At 40.8% G+C, this 16,738-nt stretch overlaps 2 protein-coding genes across 2 annotated transcripts; both read left to right on the top strand.

Moving 5' to 3' along the window:
• Positions 1 to 1,122: 1,122 nt before the first annotated feature.
• bud13 (BUD13 homolog) lies at positions 1,123 to 6,504 on the top strand. Its single transcript, XM_080040380.1, has 10 exons — positions 1,123 to 1,283; positions 1,433 to 1,520; positions 1,937 to 2,021; positions 2,110 to 2,361; positions 4,271 to 4,545; positions 4,674 to 4,782; positions 4,947 to 5,085; positions 5,206 to 5,384; positions 5,484 to 5,565; positions 6,137 to 6,504. The coding sequence occupies exons 1-10, from the start codon at positions 1,144 to 1,146 to the stop codon at positions 6,228 to 6,230; spliced, it is 1,443 nt and encodes a 480-aa protein (XP_079896506.1). The 5' UTR covers positions 1,123 to 1,143; the 3' UTR covers positions 6,231 to 6,504.
• A 1,041-nt stretch (positions 6,505 to 7,545) lies between these two features.
• Positions 7,546 to 8,710, top strand: snrnp35 (small nuclear ribonucleoprotein 35 (U11/U12)). The gene has a single exon (XM_080041751.1). The coding sequence runs from the start codon at positions 7,664 to 7,666 to the stop codon at positions 8,387 to 8,389; it is 726 nt and encodes a 241-aa protein (XP_079897877.1). The 5' UTR covers positions 7,546 to 7,663; the 3' UTR covers positions 8,390 to 8,710.
• The last annotated feature ends 8,028 nt before the right edge of the window (positions 8,711 to 16,738 follow it).

The following is a 16,738-nucleotide window of genomic DNA, read 5'->3' as shown; positions in this document are numbered from 1 at the left end:
TAAAGTCAGACATCGACTTCTAAATTCAGTATTAACCAAAGATTGCAGAAGACGATTTACATCATTATAATAAGAACATGTGTATTTGATGTTTTCATGTTCGGTGGTAAGTGTGTGGGTTACAGAGGTATCAAGTTGATCTACAGTGCATATAACAAAGGATACACACAACTCTTTGCAAGTTTAACAACATCGAAATAGTTTCAATATGACCTTCTTTTTTTGTAGTTTAAATACTCCTGTTTCTGTGGGTCAACATTGTGTCTAAACCTCTGTGGAGCCTGTTAAAGGTTGGATACAAGAAGAAGTTAAGTAAGTCGTTAGGAAAGGGAAAGAGCATGACATGGCAGTTAAACAGACTCAACAGAGTATGTGTGAGTGAAGACCTATTACAAATCTGGAGGAGTTACAAGCTTCAGAATCCACAATTGGTGACTGTGCATTCAACAACATTTGGCTGGGTGCCTTACTACCCACAACTTTATGGGAGGGTAGGAAAGGGAAAAGCCACTGCCACCAAGGCATAGAGTCAAGCTGCAAAGGTATTTGGCTTTAAAATATGTGTTGTTCAGAATTCAGATCTCAATTTAATCCAGAAATTGTTGCTGGATTTGAAAAAAAGGTTGTGTGGTCATGACCTGAGAGGCCAGGTGTGCAGCTACTAAATACTGAGTTGAATACAAACACACTGTTAGTTTGTAATTGTAATTTAGGTCACTGTTTTAATTTTGACATTTGGACGTTGGACCTTACAGTGTAGATACAAAATAAGATACTCTTGAATAAATAGAGGAACATATATCATAACAATATAACTAGAAAATAATTTGATAAATTATTCAAACTCATTATGATGATTTAATGCCATAATGCTCTTTGTGAAAAGTCTGTTCAAATTTCAGTATGGCATTTTTCACAACACTTTTTTTATATATCACTTTTCATGACAGTTGAGCTGTCACTTCTCAACGGCTGTCAAATTTACACACACATTTTTTCAGGACACATTTTACACTCGAAAGAGTCAAACAGTTAATTTGAGACCTCACGACTATTCTATTACCTTTTATACAAACTGTTTTCTCACCGCAGAGCGTCTTCCGTTGACCCTCGGTGCTCTCCGTAGTTTCCGATAACATTGCGATGGCCGCTTCAACTGGTCGGAGTACAGGAGCTGAACTATCCAAAGCTGAGTACCTAAAACGTTACTTATCTGCCGATGAAGATGCCAAGAAGTCAAAGGGGAAGATTAAAAAGAAACGGCGTAAGGTTCCGGAGAGAGGGTGAGTTTGTTGTGCTGTTACGGGGCAGGTTTTGAGTGTTAGCGTTAGCCGTAAAGCTAACTATGTCGCCGCTACTCACTGCCTGTAAACCCTTGTTTTTGAGAGAAAGGATGCATTTACTCAACTCACCTTTACTTCTCCTACTCAAGACTCAAAATAGTCGACGATGACATAGACTGGAAACAGATGGTCAAAGAGGAGGAGGAGTCCGAAGAGGACGAAGAGGAAGCTCCAGTGGTAAGAGCAGAGCTAACCTTATGTAGCATGTGTCCATTCATTTAGCTTACTTCTTCACGCACACGTTCAGGAGCCCTGGCTGCAGATCCTAAAAAAGTCTAAAATGTAATTAAATTAGTCAATCTAAAAAATAAGTAATTAATTTGTTATGTTAAATGTCTTCTATCAATATTTCAGAGGTCATACATTTTATTATATCAAGATTTTTTTTCTGTCCTTGCTACTGTAGTCAATTTTTTTGAATTAACAAATGCCCCATGCAAATCAGCATGGCATGATTTGATGTGGTCACATTAGAAGATTTATGTGGCACACTGTAAATCTTGTGGAAATATATTGCCATAAGGAAATCTATGATCTGTCAAATATTCGGTCATATTGCCTGCCCAGCCATGACTCTGTGTTGGTTTACTTAGATTGCTGAGATGATCGATGAGAGGCCAGTTGAAGTGAAACGGTTAGAAGCCTTCAGAACCAGCAACAGATGGAAAGTCATTGGAGGTAGGTGGTGTTTGTGAACAAAGTAAAGAGAACCTCTGTCCTTGCAATGAAAAAGTTTATGTACTTTTGAATTTGTCTCTCCTGATAGCTGACGAAGATGAAGAAAACGAAGAGGAGGAAGAAGAAAGTGAGCATCAACTACCTGAGTCTGGGGCATTAAGCAGGAGTCGCCACGATTCCCCAGAGTTATCGTCAAATAGTAAGAGACACGATTCTCCGGTCAGAAAGACCCGTCACGACTCTCCGGACATTTCTCCTCCCAGAAGAGGTCGCCATGATTCTCCAGACCTGTCACCTCAGAGGCAACAGTCGGGGAAATCAGGGAAGGCGCAAAGTAAAGGTGAGTGGTGATGAGAAGTATTGTTAGAGGCTGTTCCTGGTGTATTTCTGTTTTGGGCAAAGGGACATTAATAGAAATATTATATTTTTTTTTAGAAACATTAATAGGGGAAGGTGGGGTGATTTGTGCATTTTGGAAGTTGCAAAACCCCTTGTTTCTAGAAAACCGTGGAAGAAATTGGAAATGTGACCACATATTTAAGAAGAGCCATCCATTTGACTCATCCTGTAAAGAAGGGAGACACAAGGAATAAGATATAAGCACATTTAAGCTCAAAAAACTGTGTTTTGCCTTTCAAAGTAAAATTTCCATGATCAAGGTTTTTTGATTATTGTGTCTGAACAATTATAGACACGTTTGAAAACATTTGACACATGTTTTAGTGCTTTGGTATGCTACACTTTGAGTCTATAGTTAGCACAATGTCAACCCTAAATTGCTGCATCATGCCTATTATCCAAAATTCTGGGGATGGGGTGATTTGTGCGCAAGGGCCTGGGTGAGTTATAAGTAAGTAAGTAAGTAAAATGTATTTATAAAAGCACATTTATGACAGTTTGCACTGTCCAAAGTGCTGTACATAGTGCATTCAGTAGGTAAACAATGAAGGTAAAATAACAATAACCAAAATAAAAGACGTAAAGCCCATACATCCACATAAACACAGATAGTAGTGCAGAGGTAAGTAAGTAGTGCAGAGGTTAATGGGGAGGAAACACCAGGGTGTACATATGGGTTTTGAGCCTTGATTTAAAGGCAGTAATGTAGGGGGAATCACATTTGTCAGGTGGCAGTTGGTTCCACAAGCACGGAGCAACTAGTGCAAAGTACATTTCTGAGAGTTGTGCCAGTGGCATGGCTGTATACGCTGGTCACCAAAAGAAAGTGATTGTCTACAGTAGCTCAGAAGAGAGTGACATCTCAATTCCACTTAACGACACCACTGATGAGAGTTCAGATGGCCAGAAAGATGATGATGGTGACTTTGTCATTGTGACACAATGACGCACAAATCACCCCACTACGTGGGGTGATTTGTGCGACAAGACAACTTTTTTTCCGAAAGCTATATTTCTTAAACAGTTTATTCCAGATCCAAAGTTTTTATTGCCAGGGATGCACAACATCCTGAAATATATGTACATATTTGAGTTGGAGACTTAACTGTCAAGGCCTCACTTTAAAATCACTTTGAGTAAAAAGTTGCACAAATCACCCCACCTTCCCCTATTAGAATTAGCTATTCAAAAGTTGAGTTCTGCATTCAAACAGTGCAAAGCTGTTAAGATAAATCTATATGCATTTGTGTATATTTGTTGCTCTTTGCTGTTGTGTTGTAGAATTGCTGTGTTACTTTAGCCTTCCTTAACTTACACATAACTTCACCACCAACAAGAAATAAATGTATAATAATTATGATATCGGACAGTATCTGTATCAGGCGATATCCAAAACCCAAATATCGGAATCGATTCGGAACTAAAAATAGTGGATGGGTGCATCCCTATACACCATATTTGTTTATGGAAATATATTAGAATAATACTTGTTCAAATGTCTAGTTGATCACATTGGATTGCGTGATGAATTAAGGTCATACTGAGACATATTTTTGTATTTTAGAAGTATCTATAGGAAGACTTACTACTTAGTAATTGCTTTGAAGTTTTAAAGCTTAATTTTGATTATATTTTGTATCATGATTGATTCATTGTCTAAAATAATCAAATAATATTATCAAAGTAAAATGTGGTAAATGATAAATAAATATACCTCCGTGTCTTATCCAAGTTTTATTTTTAATTTCTTACTGTCGTCCCCTCACAGTCCAACGACAACTTGTACATGAGAAAAGTATTTATTCATTTATAGTGTTTGATTATAGAAACTTTTTCTATTTCTTTGTCAGATTCATCCCCCACCAGAAGAAAGCCGAGCCCATCAAGTAAAAAACGTTCATCTGATCCCAGTGAGAAGAGGCGTGAGTCGGACGCTGACCAGTCACCTCCACGGAAAAAGCCGGTAAAGGGAGGCGCTTCGGACTCTGACCAGTCTCCTCCCAGGAGGGGATCAAAATCCAGGCCGGGCTACGATTCGGACCAGTCGCCACCGAGGAGGCGGCAGAAGGGTGGTAAGGACTCGGATGAAGATCTGTCACCACCTCGCAGGCCTGGCCAATCACAGGTGAGCAGATTGTGATCACAGGGAAGTTCAAAGAGTTTTATGAAATAAGATTTGCTATAGAGTCCTGTGTCATTGTGCAATAAATCAGACAATGCTCACTGATTTTATTTAAATTTTTATATTCTCAGGGTCCGAGGATGCTTTCTGGTGGAAAGGCGGGTCTGGTTTCTGTAGACATTTTAAGGAAAGAGCAGGAGGAGAACCGACGCAGAGAAAAAAACAACCAGCCACTAGAAGGTTGGCTCAGCTTTACATCCCATATCTATTCTAAATTATCCATGCATTGCAAACCTTAAATGCTTACTGATGTCTTTGGTCATAGTTCTGATTAGCTCTTGAACTGAAGTTGAATGATGCGATCCTTGTTCGATTGACATTTTATACTTTTGCTCCTGAACTAGATGAATCCCGCAATGCCCAGACGGTGTTCCGAGACAAGAGCGGTAAACGGAGGGATTTGGATACCGAGAGGGAAGAGCAGAAGAAGAAAGCTGGAGTTAAAGCGGCAAAGGATGAGAAATATGCTCAGTGGGGGAAAGGGTAAGCGTAACACATTAGAGAAGGCCACAGGGTGTGACTGTGAACACGTTAAGACTGCCAATGTTTTATGTGCCGACTTGAGTCAGTGATTTACACAATTAATCTATGTATTGTTTACAGGCTGGCCCAGGGTCAGATGGAACAGCAGTGGCTTGAGGATGCAGTGCATGAAGCCCAGAAGCCGATGGCACGTCAACGCGATGATGAGGATCTTGACCGCATGTTGAGGGAGCAGGAAAGGGAGGGAGACCCGATGGCTGCGATGCTCAGACGGAAAAAAGACCGCAGCACAAAACAAGGTTTTAAGGAGTTACTTGTTCCCTGAGTTCAAAGACGCAAAGTGGTTGTTTAACACTTAGATAAGATATTGTAAACCATCTTATTTGAATGTTTTGCAGATAAACCCCGATATAAAGGCCCCGCACCGCCTCCAAACCGCTTCAATATTTTACCAGGCTACCGCTGGGATGGAGTTAACAGGTACAGTGTGTGTGTGTGTGTGTGTGTGTGTGTGTGTGTGTGTGTGTGTGTGTGTGTGTGTGTGTGTGTGTGTGTGTGTGTGTGTGTGTGTGTGTGTGTGTGTGTGTGTGTGTGTGTGTGTGTGTGTGTGTGTGAAACAATTACTAAAAGGGATATATTCATATTCCGATGTGATTACAAGTCCTTTCTTTATTACACAACCACAGTTCATACTCAAGAGTCAAGATCGTTTTTTTCGTCAGATGCACAACTAATACAGCAGCAGTCATTGGCAATGACATTCTTGAGTCTCGGGCTCCCTTCAACAATGCAATATAAAAGAAGAAAATGTATGATAGCACAAGTGAAGAGAGCAGACGGAGACCTAAATAAACCAGGGCAAAGACAGTGCAGATACATTTTTTAATTTGAAATGTTTTCAAATGTAATTTAATTTCATACAATTGCATTAGTGTGTGTACAATCATCGCAATTGTGGCTTCTACGAAAAAACTAAATTGAGCGTGTTAACTGGTGCATCAAATCAGGAGTTGGGGATGTGATGAAATTGACTCATGTTTGTGTCTCGCAGGTCAAGTGGGTTTGAACAGAAGCGCTACAGTCGGATGGCGGATAAAAAAGCTGTCGAGGAGGAGGCCTATAAATGGAGTGTGGAGGACATGTAATGGATCCGGAGTGGAGCTGAAAAGGAGGGCGGCTCGTCCTCTGTCGAATTAGTTTGATCTCAAAGTCGAGACAAAGAATATCTGATCCACATCAACTCAAAAGAACCAACATTTTGTGATTGGAAAGATTTTGTTTATCTTTCAAATCAGTTTGATACTGTACAAAGGACATCAGATGATAACAAACTGATAAACCACAAACTGTACATAGTAGTGGAGAGACAGCTTCTTTATGATTTTGTAATAACTGATTCAACGAGGAACTAAAACAGAGGTGTTTTTCACTGTTTTATTAAATAATGTTTTTTTGTAAAGTGTTGTGTCCATGTACGTCAATGGAATTTGGATTTATATGAATGGGATTGACATTCAGTTATTTCATATTATGGAGCTGCACTGTACTCGACTATATGCAATAGTAATGGAAGTATTACGGTTTTTCGAATCCCATTTAATCCCTTACTTTTTTTATTTAACCAATTGCATTGATTTAAAATCTGTTAAATTCAGGTAATAATAATTATTAATAGATAAACTTTAAAATGGTTGCATCAATTTGAGTGATCCTAAAACCAAGGAAAGGTGCATGCTGGGTCACTGGTGTGGCTGTTAAATTGTGTCATAATGTTAGGTAGGATAAGGATCCCTTAGACACACTGAGGACATCAAGGCAGGATTGTTTTGTCGACTACTTTTTCTAAGGTAAAAAATAACCTTACATGATGAACGTTTAAGCCAGTATGGACAAAAAGTAAGAAACGTTATGTAATGGATAATAAAATCTTAACAGCTGCTGAAATCACGGATCCATCTCCAAAGCACCAGAAAAGACAATCAAGTGGGGATTGTAGCCTATGTTAAGTACATAAATAACATAAGTAAAGGCATGATGGAATACAAATAGAAACATTTACAATAAATATAAAAAGTGATGTGCAATTATCTATATTTCTTTATTTAAAAATAGCCTAGATTTTTTTTGTAGAGCTTTGTAATGTATTAAGCCAATATATATTTTAAAATACACAAATTACAGTTTGTAATTATTCAGAGTAGAAAATCTGAGTTTGATCTTCTACTTTCTCTTAAATGTATTGCACCGAAAATCTGGGATGGTGTATGCTATTTCTTTATGGTGACAGAAATCAAGCAACTGTGCATCTGTCTCATAGATCTGTCTTCATTTATGACAGTTATCTTGAGTTCGCTGCAGCCGGACCCTTCTCAACTCGAACCGGACCTTAATAAGTGACGGAACATCACTCGTGTCACTACGGACTGTTTTTGTTGGTGCACGCGCAACTGCAATCGACGTTTCTGGCTTCTGGTAGGGCTAAAATAATTCAACGGAATCTGCGGTTTATAACAGATTTGCCTTGCTTATTATCGACTCATGTAGGTAAACTATCGCTGAAATTACATTTTGACCGAACATGGTTGACTGGAGTCCCATAGCGAAGGTCTACGACCCGCTGAAGGCTGGCAGCATCGATGGTACGGACACGGAGCCCCATGACCGGGCGGTGTGGAGGGGTATGGGCGCCCGATATAAACCCAACAAAGGCGTCGTTGGAGACCCACTGCTCACCTTGTTTGTGTCCCGTCTCAACCCCCAGACGACAGAAGACAAATTGCAACAAGTGTTCTCCAAGTACGGAGACATCCAGCGGCTCCGGCTGGTGCGAGACATCGTCACAGGCTTCTCCAAAGGATACGCTTTCATTGAATACAAGGAGGATCGGTCTGTGGTCCGGGCCCGCCGGGACGCCAACAAGCTGGTGGTGGACCAGCACGAGTTGTTCGTGGATTATGAGCAGGAGAGGACTCTGAAAGGATGGGTCCCCCGGCGATTCGGCGGAGGGCAGGGAGGGAAGAAAGAGTCAGGACAGCTGCGGTTCGGCGGTCGGGACAGGCCTTTCCGGAAGCCCCTTAACCTCGGGGTCGGACAGGTCCACGAATGGGGAGGTGGAAGTGGAGGGAGGGATTGGGACAGATCAGGGGTGAGAGACAGGGAGGGAGACCGAGACAGGGAGGGAGACCGAGACCGACACAGGGAGGCCGAGTGGGGCAGCAGAGACAGGAGAGATGACCGGGACAGAGGCAGAGAGAGGGATGACCGCAGACAAGGAGACAGGAGCAGGCAACGCGACAGGAGATGAAGCATCGATCTGGCCTTTTTAAATGAAGGAATTTTAAGCCTAGTGTGACTGTTGGGCCTTGTAGTTTGCTCACAGGGTACTGGGCTGCTATGGAACGCAATAAATGACAGATGACCTTCTGATGGCATCATGGTACAAGTCCAGGTGTTAAATGACACATTTTCTGGTTGATGTTGATCAGATTCCACTATGTGACATTTGGGATGTCAACCTGAAGCAAGAACTCTCAGCTGGTTCTTTGTGCATCAGTGCACATTCCACAGTAAAACATTACAGTCCTAACAGTAAAAGATAGCAACCTTTTTTTTTTTTTTTTTTTTTTTTTTAAAGCCAAGTGAATCTGATTTGATGTCACACATTTTCTCTCTCAATTCATTCTCTGTTTTGAAATCTGAGGCAAGGGAAGAAAACTAAATAAACCAAAAATGTATTTTATACAATGGTGTCACTTTCCTCATTCCTGTCAATTGTTACTAAGACGGTTCAGGTCAAGCAGGAAGGCATAGAAATGACAAGGTTTGTGGAGTGGACCTTTGTATACAGAGCTCGATTTGAAATACGTCCTCTGTGACTCTTTGATCCCTGGTCCTGCACATTGAGGTATATCTTGTTTCAATCATGAGTCATTGGGTGGATTGATTTCTCTCCAGCTGACCGCACATGCGTCTGAGGTCATCAGCATGAAATGTTCAAGGCCTAGTGTTAGCATTAATCAATGAAGTATTCACACGTCATCTGTCCTTGAACCCTTAGCTTGTGCTGAGCTGATCCCTTAGTAACAACGATGTAAGAAAAGCAACTAAATAATGTAATTGTATGTAATGTGTGTCATTAAACACAGACTTTATGCAAAGACAAAACAAGCATTTATTTTCACTGTTTTGTTATGCTCCCCCTATTGTAAGATTACAACAAGCAAGGATTGATAGGGATTGATAGCTATATCTGTATGACTGTGTGTGAATGAATGTAACCTGGAACCCTGTAAACCGCTTTGAGTGCCTAGAAAAGCGCTATATAAATTCAATCCATTATTATTATTATTATTATTATTATTATTATTATTATTATTATTATTATTATTATTATTATTATTATATGATGGATAAGACATTTGCTTCAGGTTACAAGAATTATGGACTTTATTATAATTATTATATTTTTTTAAGTTTTCTATTCATAATGTACAGGAATTGTCATGTTTTACTGCTTGTCATCAAACACATATTGCTATGAAGAGCACATGCAATTGCCAATTTTATATTTTTTTTATGTGTTAAAACTCAGAAGTCATAGATGTTTGGTTTTGCGGATGAGGCTTCTCTCAGTCTACCAGTGTGTCAGCGATTCATGATGGGCCATCCCGGGGTAAGTCCCTCTTTGGACTGTGCTAAACTCGATCCTGTGAAGCAGAAAAACACACACACACACACACACACACTTACTGGTGAGCTGTTCTCTACATAAAGCTATATCAGACTACGATACTGACAGGCTCTCACCTGAAGGCAGGATTGATGCCTATGTTGTCTGGCTGAGGTTGGGCAGGTGTGCGCCTCCTGCGACAGGAGGACGGAGGAGGGAAGAAGTCCGTCTGATACTGAGACTGCATCTCTGTTGCTTCTGCTTTGTCATTGTGTCCCCCCGCTGCTGTAGCCCCCCTGTGATGGTGGCTGCCTTCTCGCTCGTCATCCCCTGCTTTCCTGTCCTCCCTGCTGCTGTTTCCTCCTTCTGTTTGTCTGCAGGATGTGGGACGAGAACGCTGGATCTCCTGCTGTGTTTTCACACCAATGGGGTCCCCTGATGGGTAACCGTGACCGTTGGTAAGGGTTTTATATATCGTACACAATCATGAAACATCCCATCCGAGGCATCTCATAATCCAGACTTAAAGTTAAACATGTTCATATTAATTGACATCTGCTGTCCTCAATATATACAGTCATATGAAAAAGTTTGGGAACCCCTCTCAGCCGGCATTATAATTGACTCTGATTTCACAAAAACAATATAAAAGTGGTATGTCTTCAATTTACCAGGAACAGCTAAGTACTGGGATGTTTTCCAAACAAAGATTTTTTGAAAAGCAGTATTTGGTTGTATGAAATAAAATAAAATGTGAAAAACTGGCTGTGCAAAAATATAGGAACCCTTGTGGTTTTGTTGATTTTAATGCCTGTAACAGCATGTAAAACTGATGACTTTAAACACAAAGTTGGTTGGATTATGTTGTTAAGCCTTGAACCTCATATAAATGTCTGTTTAATCATGAGAAAATTTATTTTAGGTGCCTAAATGCAAGTTGGACTTCTCTTTGACTCTCTGCTGAAGTGAGACAGAATGGGATCATCAAAACAGCTCCCAAAAGATCTGAAAAACAAAGATTGTTCATTGTCATGGTTTAGTGGAAGGCTGCAAGAAGCTTTCCCAAAGGTTTCAATTGTCAATTTCGACTGTAGGGAACGTTGTCAGGAAATGGAAGGACACAGGCATAGTGGCAGTTAAACCCAGGCATGGCAGACCAAGAAAAAAACAGGAGCGGCATAGGTGGAGGATTGTGAGAATGGTTGCACACAACCCACAGATCACCTCCAAAGACCTGCAAGAACATCTGGCTGCAGATTGTGTATCTGTACATCGTTCAACAATTCAGCGCAATTTGCACCAAAACATCTGCTTTTTATAAAGACCAAATAACTTAATTTTTGTCTCATCAGTCCAAAGCATTTTCTTCCAATATGAATCTGGCTTGTCTAAATGAGCTTTTGCATACTCCATGCAACTGTGTCTGTGGCGTGGGCGCAGAAAGGGCTTCCTTCTCATCACCCGGCCATACAGATATTTTGGTGCAAATTGCACTGATTTGTTGAACCATGTACAGATACACAATCTGCAGCCAGATGTTCTTGCAGGTCTTTGGAGGTGATCTTTGGGTTGTGTGCAACCATTCTCACAATCCGCCGCATATGCCGCTCTTGTACTTTTCTTGGTCTGCTAGACCTGGGTTTAACTGCAACTGTGCCTGTGTCCTTCCATTCCCTGACAACGTTCCTTACAGTAGAAATTGACAATTGAAACCTTTGGGAAAGCTTCTTGTAGCCTTCCCCTAAACCATGACAATGAATAATCTTTGTTTTTAAGATCTTTTGGGAGCTGTTTTGATGATCCCATTCTGTCTCACTTCTGCAGAGAGTCAAAGAGAAGTAGAACTTGCATTTAGGCACCTAAAATACCTTTTATCATGATTAAACAGACCTTTAAATGAGGTTCAAGGCTTTACAACATAATCCAACCAACTTTGTGTTTAAAGTCCTCAGTTTTACATGCTGTTACATGCATTAAAATCAGCAAGACCACAAGGGTTCCCATATTTTTGCACAGCCAGTTTTTCACATTTTATTTAATTTCATAAAACTAAATACTGCTTTTCAAAAAATCTTTGTTTGGAAAACATCCCAGTACTTAGCTGTTCCTGGTAAATTAAAGACATACCACTTTTATCTTTTTTGTGTGAAAGCAGAGTCAATTATAATGCCGGCTGAGAGGGGTTCCCAAACTTTTTCATATGACTGTATATGTTTTTGGTTTTAAGATGTTAAATGGCAGTGTTAATTATTAAAATGGATTTGGTTCAGTAACATCCAAATTTGTTTTCATTTTTATGTTTAAACTTAAATGGATGTTTTACTTTTATATCTACATTAACTGCTTTTTTAAATAATGATTTGTATAATAATAGTGTAGGAATTATGTTTGCAGTATGACTGATTACGCCTTTAAATACAATTTTAAAAAAAAACGTACATCACCACCCTTTCACACATAAACAGCCCGAACCTTTTCCAAAACACACGTATGCATGTTTTAAGCATTTTGGCACTCACACGTTCACACTCACACAGCTCACAGCTTATCCTAAAACAGATACAATGAGTTTAGTCTCTAGGTGTAGATAAAACTTCATACCTTTCCCCCCTGCTTGTCGTTGGAGCGGTCTAAAGCAGAAAGCTTCTTGTGTCGTGGTCTCCATCATAGCTGGAGTGTCCGGATAGAGGAGGAACCCTGAGGACGTCAGGTCACAACAGCGAGAGTGGGAAAGGTGGGCTTTAAAAGCTCTTGAATTTTATATATTTAAAGGTATATGCTTTGTAATCAAAGATAACATTTTGGGTTGTTATATTAAGTTATTGTTTTTTTTAGTACTTCCAGTTAACACAGCACAGTGTTGGTGCTGAAAAACCCTTTATCTGGCTCATTAGGCCCATCTACTCTGAACCCAGTGAAGATAACCATTATGACCTTGATACCCAATAATCACACCAAAGCAATACTTAATGTTTTCTTTTTAGTCTATGCACTCAGAAAGTTGCTTTGAAATTGAAGAAAAGCAGCAAAAATAGTGATTATTTTGGATGTGTTGGTTATATAATAAAGTGGGAACCTAAATAGTCTATCTATTTAATCGTATCTACTCATTTCTATTGTTTCAGATGTCTTTCAAATCCATTCATTCAACAACCCCATTGATTTCACAAAACGCAACAAAGAGTACTTAGTCTGCATGATGCTGGGAGAAAAGAGCAGCAAAGCAGTAGCCTACCTGCCACTGTTGGTGGCTCCCCCCTGTAGGGTCGGCTAGGCAAAAATAATTCATGGTGGCGAGGAGGATGTCGTGGGTCGGCATTCTTGATGAACATTTCGTCTTTTGGCTCACTCGCATCAGCAGCAGCTCTGAATCTTGTGTGTCTTGCAAAAGAGATACTGTAAAAGTCACCACAGGTTTAGTGTATCCAGCAGCAGAAGAAAGTAACGGTTACTGCGATTTCTATAAAGATCACAATTTGTAGGCCTATATATTTCAAATAGAGCAGCCCTAAAGAGAGTTATTTTCTGTACTGCTCACCTTACATGTAGATGTGGTTAGATTCTGCAGTGTTTCCCTATCTTGATTGCATTTCTCTGTTTTCTGTGTGTTTGTTGTGAGGCTATACAGAGCTACTTAAAGCATGTTTACTGCAGTAGTCATGGCGTTCTATTCTTCTCCGATTAGTGACAGATACAGTAGTCACCAACTGAGACAATAAAGCAGCTTAGCCACCAAAAGAGAGGCGAAAGTTTGAAGCGGAAGTTTGGTTTTGATGGGGAATGGTGTGTCACCTCTGGCTGCTGGCATCATTTACCTCAGTAAAGATGTGGGGTAACATAGCAGTATAATGATGAGAGAAAACATGTTGAGTCACGCACCACACTGTTAAAAAGAAAAGAAAAAGAGACATTGTTAAATGTCTTTTCAGTGGTTTCCCTGGAGCATTTGGCCAGCGCTCAGCAATGCACTGTGCCTCCAAGTGTTCAACTGGCATTAATCCCAACTATGTTTAACATAAGAGGGCCTGTTATGTTTTTAGTATGGAACTTTAAATAAAACCATAAATTAGTCTAATCTAATGCATTACAAGGTATTGCGTTATACTCCCACTGGAGTATGTTATTTTGAATGTTATACTCCATGCAGAGTCTTCATAAGATAAGGGACAAGATTCTTAATTTTTCAATTCATTTAAACTTAATTGAAACTTGAAAATATTCAGTTTTTTATTTATGTGAAGTATGCTTCTACTCAATTGATCTTTTGAAATGTTATTGTGTACTTGTCCGACTCCCCACAGACAAGGGCCGCGTTTCCCAGATTCGTTAAGATCCTCTTTGGGCAAAGTACTACTTTGGAGCGCTCTTAAGAACGCTGTGAAAGAAGAATGCGTTTCCCAGATTCGTTCTTAGCGAAAGTAGTACTTTCACTAAGATGGAACTGTAAGACGGAGCTGACCCACTCTTTCAACCTTTCTTAGCGACCAAATCGTCAGTGATCATGCCGCGTCAGGGAAATTTATTTCCTCCACTTTTCGAAATAATAAAACAATGCTCAATGCGGACCACTGGCGCAAGAAACATAGACTAATAGTAGAGAAAAAAAATGTTTTAATGAATTAGACGTTTACGTTTTCCACACACATGTGAGTTTATAGTACTACTACACATACAAAAAAAACATCAACAACCCTTCAACAACAGCATTTCACAGATATCAAAGAAACAGATTTAATTGAACTCAGCTGAACCTCATTCAGAGCGGCTCCACCTGCTAAAGGCGTTGCCAAAGTCCGCGCGTGTGAGAAACCATGGCTGCAATACAACACCTTCTCGCTGCGAACCAACAGCCTCGCCGTGCGCGAAGCCAGACGGTTTACATAAATGCATACGTGCGTCGGCACTTCTCCCCACTGGACGTGCTATCAGACCGGGCAGTCCAGGCAAAGTACCGGCTGCCCCGTGCGGAGATCCAACGGCTGATCTCTCTGGTGTCTCCACACATCCAGAGCAACCCGCTGCAATTTTGCCTTCAGCCCGGTCCAACAACCCGCAGCCCCTACCTCTTCACCACCAGTCACCAAGCACTAAACCATAAACCCACAACCACCACACATCACCCATATCAACTCTCAGGCCTGAAGGCTGAAATAAATAAACAGAACCAGCAGATGTAGGCTACATGTAACGTCCTGCACACTATGATTATTGCTGCAGTGTCCGGGTGCTTTACCTGAAAGTCTGGCACTGGAATGCTGTTGAAAGGGCGCACAATACGCACACGTCATTAACCTACGCTTAGATACATTACAAATTGCCTGGGACTTTTTGTTGCTAGGTTTGACACCCTCATTTCAATGCAAAATGATCCACACAATACATGGTTGAAAAGAAACCAAAATAGTTTATTGAAACCATATGGGGGAGGGGTTACTCCGCGCTGTCTTTACTGGGCGTCTGCATCACCTGCAACGAAGGGAGATTGATTAGTGAAACCTTCTCACTCTTCCTTTTTGTTTGGTTCTGGAACTCCTGCCACTTCTTCCTCACAGCACGCCAGTCACGCAGGCCACATGGGCTGGAGGGGGACTTATCTTCGGCTATGGCCTGCCTAACACGGTTCTTCACCGTGATGTTCTTTTTGCCCCTTGTTCCCCCGAATAAAACTGCCCGGTGCTGCCAGACCTCGTCCACTAAGACGCCCATCTCCTCCGCGGTAAACCCGCGGTGCCCGCTTGTTTCTTTTGCTGCCGCTTTCTTCCATTCTCACATCACATGTGTGTGCCTATATCCACGGGGTATATGCGCTAATGGGCTTGATTACTACTTTGATACACTTGTTGCCACACACACCCGCACCCGCACACCCCCCCCCCCCCCACACACACACACACACACACGTTACATGCGTAGCCTAATTCCACCTGTGTGGGGGAGACCACGGGGCGCTGTGTGTGACTTATGCGCTGATAAAGAGGTGGGTGATCGATTCGCCTGGCATCGATTTATTCAGTTTCAGCACGACCGCGGTGGACAGCTCCCACCAAAGAGCTTCTTTCGCTTCAACTTACGCGTTCTCCAAAGAAGGCACTTAAGATGGCATCTGGGAAACACCCGTATCTTAACGCTCGTTCTTTGGCGAACCCTTCTTTCGACCCTTCTTTGGCCCCAAAGAACGATCGATTCTGGGAAACGCGGCCAAGGTCAGTCGGTCATAACTTAAACTCCCAGAACACACTTCAGTGCTTGAAGGGTAGCATCATCTGTCAGTCTTTAGGCCTACTCCCAACTGCCACTTGGATTGACTTACTTTACATGTCCTGCTTCTTGCTTCTCACTCAGCATTCAACTGACATTTCAGGTATTTTCAGTTCTTGCACTTTAGCAGACTTTTCAATTCCTCTCAGCGCTTTTCACTTCAGCCTCACCTCACTTCACACTTTCACTGAGACTGAACATGTTTTGGCTGCCCTTTAGGCTTCTTTCGGCCCTGCCTCTTCAACTCTCAGTACCTCAACTTCAATTTAAAATATTAAAGTATTCTGGCATTCAGACTTTTAAAAAGCTTTACAAGTATTAAACCTGCAGTGTGTAGAATTTTGGGTTTTATTTCCTAGCAGATTTTGTAGAAAGTAATTATAATATAAAATTAAAATTAAAAATTCAGCTATTATGCACTAAATTAAATGTAGGGGAGAGTGGCCTAAGTTGTGCGGTTGGGGAAGTGTGCCATCCCTTGTTTCTAGAAAACCATAGAAGAAATTGGAAATGTGACCACATATTTAAGAAGAGCCATCCATTTGACTCATCCTGTAAAGAGGGGAGAAACATGGAATAAGATATAAGCACATTTAAGCTCAAAAAACTGTTTTTTGCCTCTAAAAGTAAAATTTCCATGATCATGTTTTTTTGATTATTGTGTCTGAACAATTATAGACACGTTTGAAAACATTTGACACATGTTTTAGTGCTTTAGTATGCTAC

This window comes from Ammodytes marinus (genome assembly GCF_949987685.1).
Source record: "Ammodytes marinus genome assembly, chromosome: 14".
Taxonomy (NCBI): Eukaryota; Metazoa; Chordata; class Actinopteri; order Uranoscopiformes; family Ammodytidae; genus Ammodytes; species Ammodytes marinus.
This window is presented reverse-complemented; position numbering and strand designations above follow the sequence as displayed.

Bases quoted from the DNA above. Each gene is read 5' to 3' on its own strand.
- snrnp35 (XM_080041751.1), top strand. From the start codon at position 7,664: ATGGTTGACTGGAGTCCCATAGCGAAGGTCTACGACCCGCTGAAGGCT.
- bud13 (XM_080040380.1), top strand. From the start codon at position 1,144: ATGGCCGCTTCAACTGGTCGGAGTACAGGAGCTGAACTATCCAAAGCT. The intron at 4,783-4,946 runs GTTGGCTCAGCT...CTCCTGAACTAG, and splicing joins AAACAACCAGCCACTAGAAG to ATGAATCCCGCAATGCCCAG. The intron at 5,566-6,136 runs GTACAGTGTGTG...TGTGTCTCGCAG, and splicing joins CGCTGGGATGGAGTTAACAG to GTCAAGTGGGTTTGAACAGA.